The sequence below is a fragment of the Sus scrofa genome, chromosome 1 (genome assembly GCF_054392235.1).
Source record: "Sus scrofa isolate SSC_HxYL_T2T_F1_AM1 chromosome 1, Sscrofa_HxYL_maternal_Yorkshire_Landrace_v2.0, whole genome shotgun sequence".
NCBI classification, from domain to species: Eukaryota; Metazoa; Chordata; class Mammalia; order Artiodactyla; family Suidae; genus Sus; species Sus scrofa.
Genome location: NC_139383.1, coordinates 273,038,721 through 273,058,618, shown reverse-complemented (window position 1 = coordinate 273,058,618; position 19,898 = coordinate 273,038,721). Strand labels below are relative to the sequence as shown.

General features: G+C 52.1%; 1 protein-coding gene across 4 annotated transcripts in view; it reads left to right on the top strand.

Moving 5' to 3' along the window:
* TTLL11 (tubulin tyrosine ligase like 11) overlaps positions 1 to 19,898 on the top strand; it is a 294,081-nt gene that overhangs the window by 16,969 nt on the left and 257,214 nt on the right. For 3 of the 4 annotated variants that reach the window (XM_084994777.1, XM_021068337.2, XM_084994788.1), the window contains exon 1: positions 15,706 to 16,726. The exons of the other annotated variant lie outside the window; for it this stretch is intronic. In XM_084994777.1, coding sequence (XP_084850903.1) covers positions 15,845 to 16,726 — 882 coding nt within the window. In that variant the 5' untranslated portion in view covers positions 15,706 to 15,844. Of the gene's footprint in view, positions 1 to 15,705; positions 16,727 to 19,898 lie in introns of those variants that run through there. 4 annotated transcript variants of the gene reach the window in all.

Genomic DNA, 19,898 nt, shown 5'->3' with positions numbered 1-19,898 from the left:
GGTGGCTACAGCTCCGATTCGACCCCTAGCCTGGGAACCTCCATATGCCGCGGGAGCGGCCCAAGAAATAGCAACAACAACAACAACAACAAAACAATAACAGCTAATGCTTCTTTTGAATGCTTCTTTTGTGTCTAGTGCTGTTCCAAAAAAGTGCTTTGTAGGCGTTTTCTCATTTAGTCTTCATGTCAATCCCAAGGCAAGTCCTATTATTATGCCCATTATACAGATGAAGAAACCAGAGCACAGAGAGGTTAAGTAACTCAGCCAAGGACACCCAGCAAGTTAGTGGCAGAGCTGGGATTGGAATCCACAGAGTCTGACTTCACAGCCCCTGCTCTTATCCATCTGTACAGGTGTACCACCTCTTCCTAATTTTCAGTAAATACAGTAAATACAGATTTGAATGTGAAATCTCAATATTTTAAATGTTTCTAAATGTTGGTAATAATCACAGCTCTTTTTCAACACCGTGCAGCCTGGAAAATTTGGTTTAACACAAAAGGAGGGGTGGACACCCACCTCTGGCTTCCTCTTCAGCATCAGTGCCGCTCTGCCCACCGCCTTCCTCCTGACAGCTCTGGCCGAGGCAGGGAGAGCCTGTCACTGAGCATCCTGGGTCCAGCTGAGGGCCATGCTACGGCAGGCCACCCTATACCTGGTGGTGTGACTCTGGGCCAGGTCCCGCCCCTCTCTGAGTATCCATTTCTCTTCTGCAACCCAGAGAGGGAATGTTCGTTATTGTGAATTGTGCACAATAACTGGGCATAGCATAGCGCTTGGTAACTGTTCACTGCCTTAGAATCAGCTGGGGAGACAGCCGGCCAGCATGTGGGCTGGAGAGGCTCATCGAGGCCAATGATAGCATTTGCTGAGCGCTTAGATGGTTCCAGACGTGGTGCACAGCTCTCGCCAGGCATCACCCGATTCAACCTGAAATTGCCTTGCTGGTTATGAGCCTAGGGTTTCAAGCCAGCTGGCCTTGCTTGATTGAATCTGCCCCTTCTGAACTGTATGACCTTGGGGGGTTACTCAACCTCTGACTGTCTGTCTCTATCTCCTTCCCTGTAAGATGGGGAGAATGATACCCACCCTAAGGCTGCAGTGAGGACTCCATGAATGAAAACCTAACATAATAACTTAGAACATACTCGGTGAGCCTTTAGCGCAAGCCAGCTTCTCTCCTGATTACTATTAATTCCCATCTGACCGGTGGGGAAGCTGAGGCCAAAGAAAACCAAGGGTCTTGTCTAGGTCAGTGGTTCTCAACCAGGGGTCCTTTTACCCTCGGGGGACAGCTGTCAATGTTTGGAGACTTTTGTGGTTGTCACGTCTCTGGGGGTGCTACAGGGATGCTGCTAAAAGCCCCATGAAGTACAGGACAGTCTCCGTGACACAGACTCACCCCACCCAGAGTGTCAAGAGGGCTGAGGTTGAGAAGCTTTAGTCTGACTTAGTAGTTCCTCTGACAAAGGACACAATTAGGGACTGAGCCCAAGTTGGGGTGGGAGTGGGGCTCCAAGGTGGTGGTCATGACTCTGCCCTGCAGGTGTCTGTCGGTGAGTCTTGGGCAAGAACGGGGCTCCAGAAGAGGTCATGCAGCCCAAGGTCTGAGCAGAGGCAGGGCTGGATCCCATGTTTGGGGCCTCCCAGCCCCAGCCTTTGTCCCCCAGCCCCTGCCCCTCTGAGGCCAGCAGGCAGACACCAGCAAGGAGCAAGGCTCATGGGGTGCATGGCAGGGGGAAGGGGGCTCTCAGTTCACCCCACCCCCAGCCTGCACCTCCAACCCCACCATTTGTGGGGTGATGCTTTGCACAACAAGAATAGTGCTTTGCCTCCAGGCATGTTGATCCAGGGCCTCTGTGGCAGCTCTGGAGAGGTTGGGGTCCCTGGCCGGGCCGCTGCCTGGGAGATGTCTTTGTCCCCCAGGGAGTCCGGGCTGGCACGAAGCTTCTGTCCGGGGCTGGCTGGCGGGGGTGGAGGGCGCAGAAAGACCCCTGCAGGATCTGGCAAGCCCCTTCTCTGTGCAGCCCCAGAACGAGGAGCTCCTGGAGAAGGATCAGGAGACAAGGCAGAGGGATGGCCAGGGCTCGGGGAGTGTGGAGCCAAGGATGGCCCGCATTTTGCTGAGGAGAGGCCATGGGAGCTGGGCTTTGAGGGGTAGAAGTGGCATTGAATCAGGAAGGCCTATTGGAGGAGACAGAAAATGCCAAGAGTCAGGAGAGGGAGGGCCTGTCTGGGTTGGTGGCGGTGGAGGATGGTCAGGAGGCAGGCCCTGCAGAAGGCCTGAGGTTCTGAGGAGCAGGTGTGGGCTTATCTGAAAGGAGGTGGGGACCTGACCCAGGGCAAGGGCAGGAAGAGGGGAACTGAGTTCAAGTTCACAGGACTTCATAACCCACCTCTGCTGTGAGGGAGGAGCGGGGCTGAGGCCGCAGGTGGTAGCCAGGATGGCATGCCCTCTGTTCTTGCCCAGACCAGGTCTCCACAGTGGAGGGTAGGGGGGTCTGCCCTCCACCCAACATCAGAGACTCCATCAGGGTCCGCGGGAGTGGAACATTTTGGCAAAAGTGGTGATTTTCCAATCCTTAGACTCAGACAGTCTCTGTTTTTGGTAGAACAGGTGACAAAAAGTGAAAGAGGAAGCACAAGAGAGACAGAGTCTGAGGCAGAGAAAAGACAGACACAGGCACCGAGAGACAGGGACACCCAGCAAGGGATTGCTGAGTAGGTAGGAACATTGCCGAACACGCAGAGACAGAGAGAGACGAACATCAGACACGGAGGTATGGGAGGGGGCGGGGGCGTGGGGACACAGCAAAAGTGGAGTAGGGGGGATGGAAGCAAGGATGGAAAGGGAACCACCGCAGAGAGAGGCAGGGGAGAACTGGCTGCTGCTCTGTCACTACCCCAGCTGGGAAGTGAGCCACGTCCAGGACACAGCCCCGGAAGGCAACAGACTCTGCCAGGGCCTTTACCTGTGAGGGTGCTGGGGTGACAGAGGCCGCCTGCTCCTCTGCGTAGAGACGAGCTGGCCCTTCCCTCTCTGCACACCTCTGCCCCATCAGGGCTCTCTGTGCTCCAGGACAGCCCACTGAGATTGGCAGAGGGAATAGCCATCGAGTGCCCCAGATCTCCTCCCCTGTGCATTTACTGAGCACCTATTCTCTGCCAACCACTGTGCCAGCATGGCCTCCCCAAACCCTCTCAACCACGTTACTAGGAACCCGAGGCTCAGAGAGGTCAGGCTGCTGGCCTGAGGTCACACAGGAACTATGTTCTGAGATAAAAATGACCATCCAAGGATCTTTCTCATTGCCCCATTCATCCTCCGCCTCAGAGGTTTTCAACGCCTCTACCTCAGAATGTGCTTCAGTTTGGCTTGGTATTTTTAGGGTTTTCCCCCTTCGCCTTCTCCCAGGTTTGGTTGGAAAGGGAGGGAGTGTGGAGGGGGCAGAGGTGGGTGTGGAGGGGTCTCCTCTGCCTCCCAAATTTCATCTGGATCCTTCCATGGAAGCCTGGCACTTCCTCAGGCACCCCTCCCTCCCTCCCCGCAATCCCCTGGCCTCTTAAGAAACTGGAGGAACAATTGCTAATCAGCTTCCGAGAGAGAGCCTGGGGAATAAATGGAGGAGCCAAGCGCCTGGCTGGCTGGCAGCTGGTCCCCTCCCCACACGGCAGCCCTGGTGGCGCTGGCACCTCGCTCTGCTCAATTCCAGTTTTTCGCCTTCTGCCTGGTTTTCTCAGGTCTCTTCGGGGGTTCTTCCTGGACCAGATGAAGCCACAGGGGTTGAGCGATGCCCCCCTGCCAGACATACTGTGCTCCTTCACACCTCCCCGCGCTGATGTCCCCAAAATGCGAATCACATTTTCATCTCTGAGCCTTTACACACCCTCCCCCTTCTACCCTCCTCTGGCTGGCAAACTCCTATCCATCTTCTAGGATCCAGCTTACCGTCACCTCCTCTAGGAAGCCCTCCTAGGTCTTTCCTTCCTCTCTAAGGCAAACTCCCTCCTCTGGGCTCCCGTAGCCGCCCACACAGCAATATTCATGGCACAGTCCTTCTCTCCAGTGCCCAGGACAGGGCCTGGCAAGGTGGGCAGTCGGTATGCCAGCTGTGCAGAAAGAGCACTGGAAATGGAGGCCAGTGGGTCCAGTCAGGGCTCTGACTTGTAGGGGGCGTGAAAACCAACTTGAGCTGCTTCTCTGACCTGCCTTTACGTGGCTGTCCCCTAGATCTCCTCCTGCAGCTCTCAACTTCTCTTTTGCTTCCTTCTGCAAACGTCTCTTCTTTTTTAAATTACTCGGTGAATTTTATTGTATTTATAGTTGTACGACAATCATCACAACCCAATTTTATAGCATCTGCAGACTTCTCTGACCCCTTCCTTCCCTCCCCTCATCCCCTACAGGGTCTCTGGGCTCCTGGATGGCAGTGGTCCCGACTGCCTGGTCATCACTGCATCCTTGTGCTCGGCACACGATGCATCCGTCTTGATGAGTGAATGGATGGGTGGATGGATGAATGAATGACTAGAACCTCAGGCTTCTCACCCGCAAAATGGAGATAATAGTAATTCTGCCCTCCCAGGGCAACTGTGAGCATTGGCTAACATCAGCATTTCCTTTTCACCAGCTCTCAGTCCTCTCACTCTGCTATGATCATAAATGTTTATTGAAGGGATCCAATCCCCCGAGGCTGTCCTCATAGGATTCCTCCAGGCCCAGCACCTGGAGGCCTCAGAGGAGGAACAGCCCGAGTGCTAACGGGAAGGCAGAGGATGCCAAGGGGCTGAAGGATTGGGAGAGTCAGGCCTGAGGAATGGGAGAGTCGGGCCCAAGAGCCAGACTGGCACCCTTCCCTCAAAAATGGAGCCCCGAGTCACAGCTGCAGAGGAAGCAAGAAAAGGGGTGGGGTGGGGGCTGTGCGGGGCCAGCAGAGAGGCTGGACTGGGGCCTCATCATAGCTCAGCCACTCCATCTTCCAGTTCTGTCTCCCCCACTAGCCTGTGAGCCCCAGAGTACGGGGCCCGGGGATTCTGCTCAGCTCTGGGTCCACAGCTTGAAGCTCAGCCCGCTGTGAGGAGTCAGCAAAGCTTATGGAAGGAAAGGATGTGGGGAAAGTCAACAATGATGGACTCTGAGCGCCAGCGATGGGCCAGTGTCCTCGGGTAGGAAGGAGGGGTGGGTGAGGGAGTCTGAGCCCTGCTCCTCGGTGGGCCCCAAGGAAGTCCATCCTCCCCACGCGGTCTGGACTGGCCCTGGCAGTGTGAGTAGCATAGGAAATGGGAGTCAGGAACCAAGAGTCTCCCCTGCAGTCAGTGTGATCAGATAATAACATGCCACTAGCTCATATTGGTTGGACACTTTGTATTTTGCAGCCGCTTCCTCATTTGATAAGAACTATTCACAGGAGGCGGGTTGTTCACACTTAACAGATGAAGGAACTGTGGTGGTGTGGGTAACAGACGTGATTGTGGACTCCTAGACTTGTGGTGGCACGGAGGTGGCCCCAAGCCGGGGGCCCCAGGCCTCTGGCCAGGCCTGGACCACAGCCAACACCTTCCTGGCTTCTCTTCTCCCTTAATTCTTTTTTTCCTCCTCCAAGTTATTCTTGGCTTTAATTTTCTTCCTTTTTTAAAAAAATTATTTTATTGAAGTATAGTTTACTATACTTATAGTGATTTATAATGTGTTAATTTCTATTGTAGAGCAAAGTGATTGTTATATATGTACATTCTTTTTCATATTCTTTTCCGCTGTGGTTTATCACAGGATGTTGAATGTAGTTCCCTGTGCTGTGCAGTAGGACCCTGTTTATCCAGTTTATATATGATAGTTTGCATCCACTAATCCCAAACTCCCAATCCATCCCTCCAGGCCCCCAGCACCCTTGGCAACCACAAATCTATTTTTTGTCATAGATAAGTTCATTTGTGTCATATTTTAGATTCCACATATAAGTGATAGCGTATGGTATTTGTCTTTTTCTTTCTTTTTTTGTCTTTTTGCCTTTTCTAGGGCTGCTCCCATGGCATATGGAAGTTCCCAGGCTAGGGGTTGAATCGGAGCTGTAGCTGCCAGCCTATGCCAGAGCTACAGCAACACGGGATCCGAGCTGCATCTGTGACCTACACCACAGCTCAAGGCAACAACGCCAGATCCTTAACCCACTGAGTGAGGCCAGGGGTAGAACCTGCAACCTCATGGTTCCTAGTGGGATTTGTTAACCACTGAGCCACGACAGGAACTCCTATCTTTCTCTTTCTGATTTACTTCCCTTGGTCTGATAATCTCTAGTTCCATCCATGTTGCTGCAAATGGCATTTTTTCTTTTTTAAGGCTGAGTAGTATTCCATTGTGTATATGTACTATATCTTCTTTATCCATTCATCTGTTGATGGATATTTAGGTTATTTCCATGTCTTGGCTATTGTGAATAGTGTTGCAATGAACATAGGGGTGCATGCAGTATACTCCCCTTTTTTTTTTTTTTTTTGCATTTTAGGTCGGCACCTGTGGCATATGGAGGTTCCTAGGCTACGGGTTGAATTGGAGCTACAACTGCCAGCCTATGCCACAGCTACAGCAATGCCAGATCCGAGGCTTGTCGGCGAACTATACCACAGCTCACGGCCATGCTGGAGCCTTAACCCACTGAGCGAGGCCAGGGATTGAATCTTCATCCTCATGGTTCCTAGTTGGATTAGTTTCCACGGCACCACAACAGGAACTCCTGCATGTATCCTTTTGAACTTTAGTTTTGTTTAGCTCTATGGCCAGGAATGGGATTGCTAGATCATATGGCAACTCTATTTTTAGTTTTCTGAGGAACCTCCATACTGTTCTCCACAGTGGTTGTACCAATTTACATTCCCACCAACAGTGCAGGAGGGTTCCCTTTTCGTCACACCCTCTCCAGTATTTTTATTGGTGGACTTTTTAATGATGGCCATTCTGACCAGTGTGAGGTGATACCTCCCTCATTTTAGTTTTGACCTGTATGTCTCTAATAATTAGCAATGCTGAACATCTTTTCATGAGCCTGTTGGCCATCTCTATGTCTTCTCTTTGGAGAAATGTCTATTTGGGTCTTCTGCCCATTTTTGGATTGGGTTATTTGTTTTTGTTATTGAATTGCATGAGACATTTGTATATTTTGGAAATTAAGCCCTTGTTGGTTGCATCATTTGCAAATATTTTCTCTTTTGACTTTTCGTTTTGTTTATGGTTTGCCTTTTTGTTTTGTTTATGATTTCCTTTGCTGTACAAAGGCTTCTAAGTTTGGATAGATTCTTCTCCCTTAATTCTGATCTTCTTGCTTGGCAGCCGTGGCCCAGGGTTTGGTCTGGAGTGGTTTTTTTCTGGGCAGGGGCGTGGGACACTCGCTGCCTGACCTCCAAGCTCAGGCTCTTTCTGCTGAGTTACTTCCATGGGCTCCAGCCAGTGTTGAGCAACACAGCTCAACACCAATGCCCCCACATCTCTCTGCTGGGGACGAGCCCTTTGCTCAGGCAGCTCCCCCCACCCCCAGGAACGCCCTTCCTGCCTTGCCCACCCAGATGTGAGCTCAGATGCCAGTCCTGTGGGCGGCTTTTCCTGGCCGTCATTTCAGACTGACCCCTCCCTCCCTGATGTCCCGGAAACCCGCACGTCCTGTTCTCCACTCAGCGGTGTTTGCTGTGTGCCAGGCACCACGCTGGGCAGGGAGGGCCCTGTTCGAAGGAGCTCACAGACCTCAGGGGAAGCCGACATTAAAATGCAAGGTCAAGTGTAACCAGGACCATAAGAGGCCAGGGTGCTGTGGGAGCCACACGCATTCAGGGGCAGCTACCCTGAGGAGGGGGCTCCTGAGTAGAGACGTGGGGGATGAGCAGACTTGGCCTGGAAGAGGGAAGTACACGTGTCAAGGCCTTGAGAGAGAGAGAAACAGGCCACCATGTGGAAGAGCAGGTGCCTGGAACAGAGTGAAGATGATGAAGGGGGCAGGGGGCAGGTCACCCAGGGCCTGCAGGCCACCCTAAGGTGTCCCTGGGGCCAAGAGGTGTGGCCACTTGAGCCTGGGGTCCTTGAAGCATGGTCCTTGCTCAGAAGCCACTTGAGGACTGGAAGCAGGTGGCAGCCCCAGGATGGGCAGCTGGGCAGGGGTGGGGGTGGGATGCGGCCTGGCCTGGCCACTGAGGCCACCACTGGCCAGGTCTGGTGGGTCCTGGATGAGACCCCTAGACCCAGCCATTGAGGCCCTTAGCTCTGAGGAAGCCCAGTTCATGCTCTGACCTTGGGAGGGAGTCTTAGTGCTGCCCTGTGTGCTCCTAAGTGTGAATTTGAAGCTTGGGATAGCAGGTGGCACAGAGCTGGCATCAGCAGAGTGCGCTGCAGGCAGAGGGCACAAGGCTGCGCCTGGAACAGCTGGCCAGGCTCTGCCCACTCCTCTTTTTTGGAGGGTGAAGCAGGTAATGTCCTGGCTGTGGTGTCACCAGGCCCAGCTGCTGCCATGACTGGCTCCGAGACACCTCTCAAGTAAGTTGCTTAGTTTTTACCTATTGGCAAAGCAGGAATGGTCTTGGCGCCCACCTCCCAGGGCTTGAGAAGATTCAGTGACATGGAACATGTCACGTTGTAAGCGCAGCACCTGGCACATGGGGAGTGCTCAAAATTGTCACCTGTTGCCATGACTAAGACCCTAGTCTGCTCTGGGGTGGCCCTGAGATCAGGGCAGAGGAGAGAGCAGGGTGCATCATTCTGACCCAGTGGGTGTGGGGGGGGAGAGAGGACAGGCAGGCCAGGTAGGCTTTCTGGAGGTGGCAGCCTTGAAGTTCAGCCTTGATGGAAGGGTGGGATTCCCACAGGAAGACATTGCTGGAGGCCTTCCAGGAGACCTGAACTGTGACCTCTGGGGACCCGTGTGGCCCAGAGGATTTGAGCCCTCCAGCCGAGCTCCTCTCCCCTTGGCCTCTCCTGAGCCAGCCCCTCTCCCACAGGAAGAACGAGGGAAGACTTGTCAGGCACAGGGGGCCTGTGGGGTGTGACACCACAGCCGTGCCCATGGACCTCAAGACCCTGGCTGGTGGTGCAGACCTGCCCCAGGCAGCCCCTGTCTGTAGGAGTTAGGTGGGGAGGAGGGGCCTCTCTCCTCTGCCTGAAGCCTCCCCCACCCAGGCTCCCCCTCGCCTCCCTCCTAGCTCTGTAAGATTCACCCTGGCTGGGGACAAATAGCCCCTCCACTCCCCAAAGTCTCTGCTCTTGGGCCTTAATTCTGCTTCTGCAATCTCACAGGCTCATAAAAGTGAGTAAAAGCCAGTATGTCACTTAGCGAGTGGTTATCTTAAGCTTGGTAAGACCCCACCCGGATTATCTGGTTTCATCCTCCACTGTTTTCTCAGTCCAGTTTTACAGGCAGAAAACTGAGGCGAGAAGAAGCATGTGTTCGGCTGCTCCATCCCTTTGGCGCTTGGCAGACAGTGTTGAAGTCCACCCACCTCCCTCCAGACGCCTCGGCCAACCCGGGTTCCATCACCTCCCATCCTATCTCCTCTGAACACACCCGTTCCCACAGGCCTTCCCAGCCCTCCAGCACCCACCCCGGCAGCGCTGGGTCCACTTTCCTACACCTGCCACCAAAGGGCTCCACTGGGAGAAGCACAGACCAGGAGAAGTTGAAGGCAGGGCCAATATGTGGCAACTTTGACAGCCAGGCTTAACGTCCTTGTGACAGAAGTGGACATTTAGGCTGGGGGACGTCTTGGCTGGCTCTCCTCAAACCCAACATGTCCAAAATCGAACTCACTGTTGTCCCTCAAACCTGACTCTGTTTCTTGTCCATTTTAGCGAATGACATCTCCATCTCTGTGTCAGGCAGCCTGGGGACAGCCTGGGAGTCACCCCGACTCACTCTCTCATTAGCCTCCCGTTTCCCCCCAGACATCTCTAGGTCCCCCCTTCACTGTTCCAAACTGCACCCAAAATTCAGCACAGTGCCTGGCACCTAGTAGGTGTTCAGTGAAAGTTTCTGGAATGAATGAACAGGTCAAGGTCTCACCATCTGCCTGCAGACTCCCTCCCTCCCATCCATCTGCACTCAGCAGCCAAGGTGACACTCGGGCCACATCAGTCCAACCCCGTCCCGCTCTGTTCCAAACCCTCAGTTTCCCCCACCCACCTCCGAGCCAGAATGGAATACACCCTCCCTCGCCTGGCTCACCGGATCTGAGCAGCCGGCTGTGTCCGCCTCCCAGCCTCCTCGCCCCACGCTCTGTTATATATAGAGATGGTCCAGCCATAACAGGTGCCTGTAGGTGGCTGACTGCACCAGGCTGTTTCATGCTTTTGTCTTCACACCTGCTGCCGGGCCCTCTGGCCAGAAGTCGCCCCCGACTCTGCCCCGTCTGCCTGGAGAACTCTCTCCACTTCAGGAGCCCATTTAAAGGCCATCCTGGCAAAGAGGCTCAACCAGACCCCTTGCGTGCCTCCCTCACCTGAGCTCTTCAAGCTCTGCTGTCATATGTGGATGCACCTGGCCCCTCAGTGCACAGGCTGCACCTCTAGGTCCAGAGACCTTGTCTTATTCATATTCAAGGAAGGTGTGAGGGAAGTTTCTCCGTGTCAGTTAGACCCAAGGCAGCCTGAGCAGGCATCCTGCATGTTGATCTTGACCACAAGAAGGTCTCTCTTCCAGCTTTTTAGTGATGCATAATAAATAACCCTAAATCAAAGTGGCTTAAAACAATGGCAATTTATAATTTTTCCTGGTCTGAGGGTTGGCTGGGGCTTCGCCAGGGAGTTCTTCTGCTCTGTGCGGTGGAGCTGAGGTCATTCAGTGGCTGCATTCAGCTGGGAGCGCAGCTGGGGCTGGAGCTTCTCATCCTGGAGGGTCTCTCCACGTGGCCTCTCATCCTCTGCATCTTGCCTGGGCATCTTTAAGGCAGGGTGTTGGCTTCCAGCAGGGACCATTCCATGATGGCATGTCCTCTGTGGAAGACCTCCTGGTGCTTTGCTTCTATCGTCCTTGCTCACATTCCATTGGCCAAAGCAAGTCATATGTCCATTCCTTGAGCTGGTTCATTGGGGTCATCTGTGGCACTGTCCACTGTGTTTTCTTTTGTAGAAATGGCCCTAAGTACACCTGAGAATCCTCTCCACCTGTCAGGTCAAGGCAAGCTGAGTTAGTTGAGGGCAGTTGGAAATGGCTTCTGATCGCCTTGGCTTTGGACCTAAGGCCCAGCCAGAGCTGGCCCCTTTCCCATTAACAGAGGCTGGATCTGCAGGTGGGGCTTCAAGGAGACACCCAGCCCCAAGCTCTGTGTCGGGCATAAACCTTATGGCTGGGAACTTGGGTCTTTGAGAACAGCCCCCTCCTCTGGGACAGCTATTGCTAAAGTCAGTAGAAGATGGAATGATCCCCGTTTTTCAATCAGGATCCAGAACAGCAGGGGGTGCCCTCCTTGGCACGCTTTGCTGCTTGGAGAGGGCAGGTGAGAAGAATCTCCGCCCCCCACCGGCTTCCCCATTCACATCTGTCTGCTCCTCATTTCACTTTCTCTTTTCCCATTTCTGATCCAGGGACTTAGGCTCAATGACCTTTAAGGTCCCTCCCAACAGCCCATGTTGATTTTTCTATTGTCATCCTCTTGCGGCCAGGTAATGCTGTATGTATTGAATGCCTAGCATGTAGCGGGGCTCTTTATTTGCCTTCACCCTGGAAGCCCCTGGAGGCCATGCGCTCTTTGAGTTCCATGTGACTGTCCCTTCAAGTTTGGTTCCTGGGACCTGGGGCCCATCGCCCTGGACCCTATCTGAGGTGCATGGTGGTTGTCATGAGGCAGTTCACTGAACATTTCCAGCTCTCCCCCCTCGTTACATGGGAGGGCCGCCTCTCTTCTCCAGCTCTGAAGTTGTCTTTACTCTGGTCAATGCTGCATGAGCAGAACGGTCATGTGTCACTTCTGAGTGAAGCTTCAAAAGCTAGAGTGTAATTAACTTTGTCCTCTTTCTTCCCGCCCATGGTGGTCACAGAAGCACATGTTGAAATGGAGCATCCTTTTAGTCTATGCCCTTGAGTGATTACTATGTTCTGGCCCTCTGCCCTGGATATGTGGTGAGTGAGAGAGAAACTTTTCTGTTAAGTCACTGAGATTTGGGGAATGTTTGTTGTTGTAGTATAACGCAGCCTACACTGACTGACACACACATTCAAGTTCAACACAAGACACCACAGGGCTGCTGGGATCACCTGTCTAGTCTTCATAACCAGTCTTTCGGGAGATGGCAAGACATTCTTCAAGCTCTTTCAAAGTCCACTTGATAGAGTCCATGGAACTCAATATGGACCTTGGCAGTTAATTGGCTATGGAGGGGTGGAGGAAATGGAGGAGCCAGGCTCCCAAAACAGAAGGAAATCCCAACCAGTAAAAGGATTTTTTTCTCACATTGGGCTGCCTGGAAACATCAGGAATTTATCCCCCCCCTCTTTCCTTTCCTTTCTTTCTCTTTCTTTCCTTCCTTCCTTCTTTCTCTTCTTTCTTTTACTTCTTTCTTTCTCTTCTTCCTCCCTCCCTCTCTTCCTTTCTCTTTCCCTCCCTCCTTCCTTCCCTTCCTTCCATTGCTTTCCAAAGTTGAGTTGAGACTGAACTCTTGGTAGTGTCTTTTCCCGTATTACACCTCCACTGATACACTTTGGCAGCCCCCACTTCCTGACCTGGGTGTGGCATCTCTTGATTGCATACAGATGCTTGCTTTACACAGCCTTTTTAAACCCTGACACCTCTCCAAGAGAGAAGCCTGTTGTAAGAAGAGTGCCATGGCTTTCAGATTCTCTTGACCTTTCAGGAAAAGTAATTTGAAGTTTGGTGCTTATTCTCTGCCTCCACTGAGCACTTGGAGAATGCATGATGTCAGTTATGTTATTTCCAGCCTAGAGCTTCACGAGTCTGGCCATTACCCTATTACCTGCAGGTAGAGGGTTGTGCATCTCCTCTTCTCCAGGGGGCTGGTGTGAGAGTCTAGAAAGGGAAGCAGGAAATCCATCCTCCAGGTTTAATGCTGATGGCACAGATGCATGGTGCACGGACCCAGGGCCCCAAGACCCAGCATGTCCACACCAGCTTCCTCACCAACTTATTATGTCATACTTTTTATGAGCATCCTGGCCAGTGTCCTCACTTGGCACGGGGCAAATGGAAGCCCAGAGGGCGCAGGGCCAGGCCAAGTCCTCTCCGTGGGTTAGGACCTACCAGTAGGTGACAGCAGGAAACTGTAGCAGAGTGGAAAGAACATGGGCTTAGCACTGAACATGCTGAACTTTGGACTTCAGCTCTGTCGCCTACTCACTGTGTGACTTTGGATAAGAGCCTCTCTTTGTCTCAGCCTCAGTTCCCTCACCTCTAAAATAGGCATTGTAATAATTATCAACATTTCTGGACCACTATGTGTAGGGACTCTATGTGTTTTGACTCACTTTTTACACCAGTACTCTGAGATAGGTACTATTATCATCACCCCACTTTTCAGATGAAGACAATAGAGGACAGAGGAACTCTAAGACTTGCCTGAGGTCACAAAGAAGGACACAAATTCCCGGCATTTATGTAGGGGAAAGCCATACTTTCCTCCCTAGGAAAGCTTCAGATGATTAAAATGCTAGGATACACAACAGGGTTTGCCATACAGGTGTGCTCAATGAACAATGGCTATTATGTTCATTCAAAAAGAAACAGTTAACCCAGAACTGCATATGAAGCCTTTTGCTCTCTTATTAGGATTGACCCCCTCCCCCTTGCAGGGACTCCAGTGCTCCCAGGGGGCCCCATCACACCCTGTCTAAGAGGAAGAGGTTTTTGGATCTGAGACTTAAAAATAAACGGCTTACTGAGAAGACAGGGGGCCAATGGCAGCTTGCACTAGGCAGAGCAAGCAACACTGGCCGAAGCCTAGAGGGGCAAAAGTGTGTGTGTTTGCCAGTAGAGCTGGGCAGCAGCTGTTCAGTTTTACTCAGATGTTTGTTGCTAAGGGACCTTCCATGCCCCTCATCCTGCTTCAGTCTCTTCAAACACCGGGCCGCGGGCGCCACCTGGTGGCAGCCTCTGATACTAACAGGGCAGAAACCAACAATAGGTATAAAAGCTGCCCACACCTCGGTCCCCTGAACTATCCCTTCCTGTCTCTTTCCCCGGAAATGGACTTGCTATAAAAGTTATAGAACAGCAATCAAGACACATTTTTATTTGAAAATTGTGTTTTCCAGTTATCAAAACAATGCACAGTCATCGTAGAAAACTGGGAAAACATAGAAAAGAATAAGGAGGAAAGTTGCCACCCTCAACTCCATCACCCAGAGCATCCACTATTAATAGTCTGGTATATTTGAATCCAGTGTTTTTCTCTGCATGTAATTTTCTTGTAATCCACATAAGCTGAGGCTTAGTGCATATATCTTTTTAGGTATACATACATATACATGGATATGGACCATGTTTAAATACACGTGGCTTATTTTTGTGAACAAAGGCATGGTGTAGGGGTTAGTGTGGGTGTTGGGAGAGGGGTGCTAGTGTCAGACCACCCTGAGTTTGAATGCTGTCTTTGGGTAAGTGATTTCTTTTCTCTGAGTAGCAATTTCCTTCCCCATCTGTAAAATGTGGGAAAAAGAGGACTTACCCCACAGCTGTGGTAAACATTAAATGACACAACATATGCAAAATTAGTACAGCCCCTGGGACAGTGAGAATTCTCACTGATATCAGATTACCACGGAAATCTTAGTCTGACTTTCTGATTCTTAGCAGAAACCTCCAGAAATGAGATGGGTTACTGGGTCCAAGGGTAGGAAGAGCCTCCAGGTTGAAAGAGTTTGCCAAAACTGAGAGAAAAATTTCAACCAAGAGCGCATGTCTCCAGCACCACTGCTGTTCTCATTTGTCTCTCTGTTCTTCCAGGACCTGTTCATGCAAAACAGTCTTTAAGTATCACGATTATTACCAGTTCACGTAATGTTGCATCACCAGGATAATGTTTATCCTAAGTGGCTAAAGCTGTTATTGACATTTGCTATAATTCGCTTAAGTATTTAAGTATTTAATATCTGAGCAGTTTATTTTTCATTCATTCATTTGTTCATTCATTCATTCATTCATTCAAGAAATTGTTATTGAATGCCTACTGCCTGACAGGCACTGACTGGGCATTGGAATTTGCTGGTCAACTGGAACAGGACACTCCTTACTCACTGCATTTGGTCTTTAGCCAGTGAGACAGACCATTACAAGTAAGCAAACAAGTAAAACTCTGATTGAATAAGCTAGACACAAAGGGACAAATATTGTTTGATTCCACCTCTATCAGCTATTTAATAAAGCACACAGAGACAGTAAGATGGTGGTTCAGGGGCTGGGGGAAGGGGCATGGGGAGATATGGGTTAATGGGTACAGGGTTTCAGTTTGAGAAGGTGAAAAATTTCCACAGATGAATGATGATGATGATTGCACAACAATGTTATTATGTATTAATGCCACTGAACTCCATACCTAAAAGTGGGGAAAGTGAGACATTTTATGTTATGTTTGTTTTACCATAATTTAAAAACATGACATAATAGTTAAAGGAATGATTAATGTCTTCGACTCAACCACGAATCTTCAAAACTTCCCCATTCCATTGGGAGCTCCCTGAGAACCGGGATAAGTGTCTCCCCTCTCAGTCTGGGGCCTCTCCTAGGTCCAGAAAGGGATTTCTTCAAATCAGGAGCTGCACCTTGAGGGCCTGGCCTCGTCAAGTCCATCATCAGACTGAGGTGCTCCTTGACGGGGTCGTGCCTCCCTCCATCACACCAGGAGTTATCCCCGTGAGAGTGTATGGGGTGGGGAAAGGGAGCTTCTTGTTTGAAACTGATGTCTCTCAGTCCCAGCCCCGGGCCTCACATGCGCCCAACGCCTTTCTACCCCCAGGTTCACCCGCAGCTTCTCACCTCCAAGCTCTGCGCGCTGCTCAGGGTGGGCGGGCTGAGGACGCTTCCGCCCTCTTCCAATATGGCCGCCCCCGCCTCTGTGACAGGCCCGGTCACGTGGACAGCCTCGCCTATGAGGTCGCCGGGGCCTGGACGGCGATTGTCCCTTCCCGGGCCCCATCCCGAGTCGGCGACTGCCCTTGTCAACCGGAGCCTGAGCGATCATGGCAACGGGCTCGGGCGGGGAGCGCGTGGCGGCGGCTGCGGCGGCAGCGGCAGTTTGGTCGCGGGCCGGCGCGGCGGAGCGGCGGAGGCGCAGGCGGCGGCACTGGCGTTGGCACCGGCCGTGAGAGCCATGCTGCCGGGCAGCCCCGAGAGGGAGCTGACGGCCTGGTGGGAGGCGGAGGCCGTGGATGCGGCCAAGGCTCAGGCTGCGAAGGACCAGGTCCGTGTGGACCCGGGTGCGGCCGGGGAGCCAGAGCGCAAGGCGGGGGAGGAGCAGCCCAAGGAGCCGGCTCCGGGGCCGCCCAGCGCGGCCGAAGAGGGCGATGCCCGCGTACCCCCGCGGCCCCCGCGAACAGTGCCGGTGTCCAGGCCGAAGCCAGCGCCGGCGCCGGCTCAGGGCCTCTGCCCGCACGGGAAGTCCAGGAGCAAGGGCCGCAGCTGCAAGCGGAGCTCTAACCGGTCCAATGAGTATTGCTCTCTGCGGCCCGTCACCGTGGACAGCTCCAAGGCCAGGACCTCCCTGGACGCCCTGAAGATCAGCATCCGCCAGCTCAAGTGGAAGGAGGTGAGGCCCGGCCCGCCGCGTGGGCACAGGGGGGTGGACTGGACTGGCACAGAGGGTCCGGCCGGCCCAGGCCAAGTCTGAGAGCCAAGCTTCAGCTGTGCGCTACACTTGTCAGCCGCAAACTTCTCATCCTTCAAAGCCTAGCCCCCAAGTCACTTAACTCAAGTTGGCTTCAGACCCCTCCGGGTTAAGTTAGCCATCCCTTCCTCTGGCTTCGCTGCAGCTCCATGGTCTCCAGCCATCAGCACTTGGCTCCCTGCATTGTAGATGTTTCTTTATATGTGTGTCTCCTCTACCAGTTTGCGAGTCCCCGGGGCCCTGGACCCTCTTTCACTTCCTATTTAAGTTGTAGTTACTTAGCATTTACTATGTGACTCTTGGGGCAGTTGAACAGTTTGTACTTTGGAGGTAGACAGGTCTAGGGTCACCACGCTGCCACTTAGCTGTGTGACCTTGAGCAAGTTGCTTCATCTCTTAAGCCTCTTTCCTCCTTTATAAAGTGAGGCTAATAATACCTATCTCATAGTTTTTTTAGTATCAGAAGACTCACTGCTTATTGTCGTATAGCCCAAGTATGCAATAAGTGCTAACTAATGTTACCGGCCACTCCTCTCTTTCTTCCCTACTTCACCATCGCTGTCATGAGTGCAGGCACTGTATTTTGTGTTCCAAGGCTTGGCATACAGCAGGTGTCAGGAAGTGGTGGGTGAAAGGGCAAATAAAGGAATGGGTTATTTGTCCCTGACCCACAGGGGGCTGGGATGATGCACCAGTGAAATCCAGAGATATCAGTTGCAGTTGGCTGAGTGGATAAAGCCATTTGACTTGATTTGCAGCATCTAAGGTGATTTAATGTGCTTTCTGGAGCGTCAGGATTGTGGTTTAGGGTGGTTGAATCTGGAGACTTAGACGAGATGATGTGCAGCTGGCAACCTGAGGACACAGGCACTTAGCTCTGGGCCTTGGTTATGGTAGATGTTCAGGAAGGGCTGAATGAAGTGGGAACATGCAGAGAGATGGCCACAGAAGGGATTGGTCAGAGGGTTGCTGTCCCAGCAGAAGGAGTCATGTGGTTTGGAGGGGAGTCAAGAATCAGGCAGGACATGGAGTTCCTGCTGGCACAGTGGGTTAGGAATCTGACCGCAGCCACTCGGGTTACTGTGGAGGTGCAGGTTTGATCCCTGGCCCCAGCGCAGGGGGTTAAAGGATCTGGTGTTGTCGCAGCTGTGGCTTGAATTCGGTGTCTGTCCAGGGAACTTCCATGTGCCACGGGTGCGGACATTAAAAAAAAAAAAAAGAATCAGGCAGGGCAGATTCCAGGTAGGGATAGGTTAGCCATTGGGAAAGTCTAATTCCAGGAGGTCTCAGGGATGCTTATTTATTTTCATATTGGGGCTTGGGATTCAGGGGAGGATTTTTATGCCTATGAAACTTGGAGAAAGTGAGGGAGGCTCCCAGGACTAGGTGTCTGGATCCTGGACAGGATCTTGGGTCTAGGCCAGAAATATGAGACCCAGAACAAGATGAACCTGGAGAGCTTGTCAGTACCTTCATCCTAATGAAGGGAGGATCCAGGACTGAGACCAGACCACAGAGTTAGAGAAGGCTGATTGGCCCAGGCAGGGCCTGTGCTTGGCTTGGTCCTGTGGGAGAGAGGGACATGAAGCTGCTCAGATGGCAAGAAATGGAGCCACGTGGATGCAGAAATCAGCAGACACACACGCTGGCTCAACTTTGTTCACTCCTTCTGTGAGTGTCTGTCATGGATGCTGGGCCCTGAGAATCAGAGATGCTTAGGATATAACCCTGGCCCTCAAGGACCTCCTGGTTCAGTAGGAGACAAGACACAAGGAAGGAAATCATTGCAGTAGTTACAGGGCCTGTGCTACTGCTTCCTGAAATGCTCTTTCTCCAGCTTTTTGCATGGCTTCCTCTGTCCCTCCATACCTCTGATTAAATGCTACCTCCTTAAAGAGGCCTTCCCCCATGATCCCGCCACTGCTGCCTGCCTGTCTTTATTTTTTATTTTTCCATAACACTTAATGCTAGTGACATTTTATTTTGTATTGTATCTTGTCTGTTTTCCTCACTAGAATGTAAGCTCCTTGAGGGCAGGGGCTTTGTGTTATTTACTGTTGTATCCCCAGGTGCTTGCACGCAGAAGGTGCTCAATAAATATTCATTGAATGGATGCACACCTTTGTGATGAGCGTGTCTCTGTCTGTGTAAAGGTGTAAGTGCTGTGGGAGGTAGGGGTGACCACCCCAAGAAGGGCTTCCTGGAGGAGAGGGCTCCCGAGCAGAGTCTTGGGTGCTGAGAACGAGTAGGCATTATTTAGGGGCTGTCGACTTTGGATCCTTGGTAGAGGGAGTGGAATGGGCAAAGCAGAGGTTCCTTTGGGGCCTTGTAGGGCTGGATCCTAGGGTGGGCGGCAGAATGTGAGAGGCGAGGCAGGGGAGGTGAGCAGGGGTCAGGCCATGGGCTGCACTGTGGGATGTGGGCTTTCTTGGGAAGACTCTGTGAGCCACTGCAGAATCTCAAGCTTCTTCCGTTTTTCCGCTTTGCTATTTTGGCAAGTGAGTTCAATTCCTTAGGCCTCGGTTTGCTTATCTGTCAAGTGGGGGTACGTCCAGCTGGTGCAGTGGTTCCCAGTTTGTCTGCTGCTGCACCACATCATGGTAATATTGGCCTGGCTGAGGCCCTTGCCCCGGTGAACCCAGTGGGGTGGGCAGTTGCCAGGGCGCTACCTGTAACTCCTCCCCCAGCCCCAGGCCTGCCTGTTTTCCTACTCAGGGGGTGCTTATTCTAGTATAGTTAAAAACATAGTTCACTCCCAAGACTATTAGATGTTTGACTCTTTACCTAATGTCACTCTTCCCTATTTGTCTTTGGGGTCCTGGGGACAGGAGTGGTGTCTGACTTGTATCCCCAGTGCCCAGCAGATGGTAGGTGATCAGTACATGAATGAACAAATGACTTGCAACAGAGGTCACATCTCACCTTGACACCGTAGACTGCGGAGTTGGAAAAGTGCCAGACTAGGTAAACTTTAAAGTTCCTTCCAGCTTTAAACGATGATTAGGGTGTTCTTGGTACCTCCTACAAAGTTGACTGTATGACAAGTAACGTGCATATATATGTATAAACTAGGTATGGAGTTCCCGTGTTACTC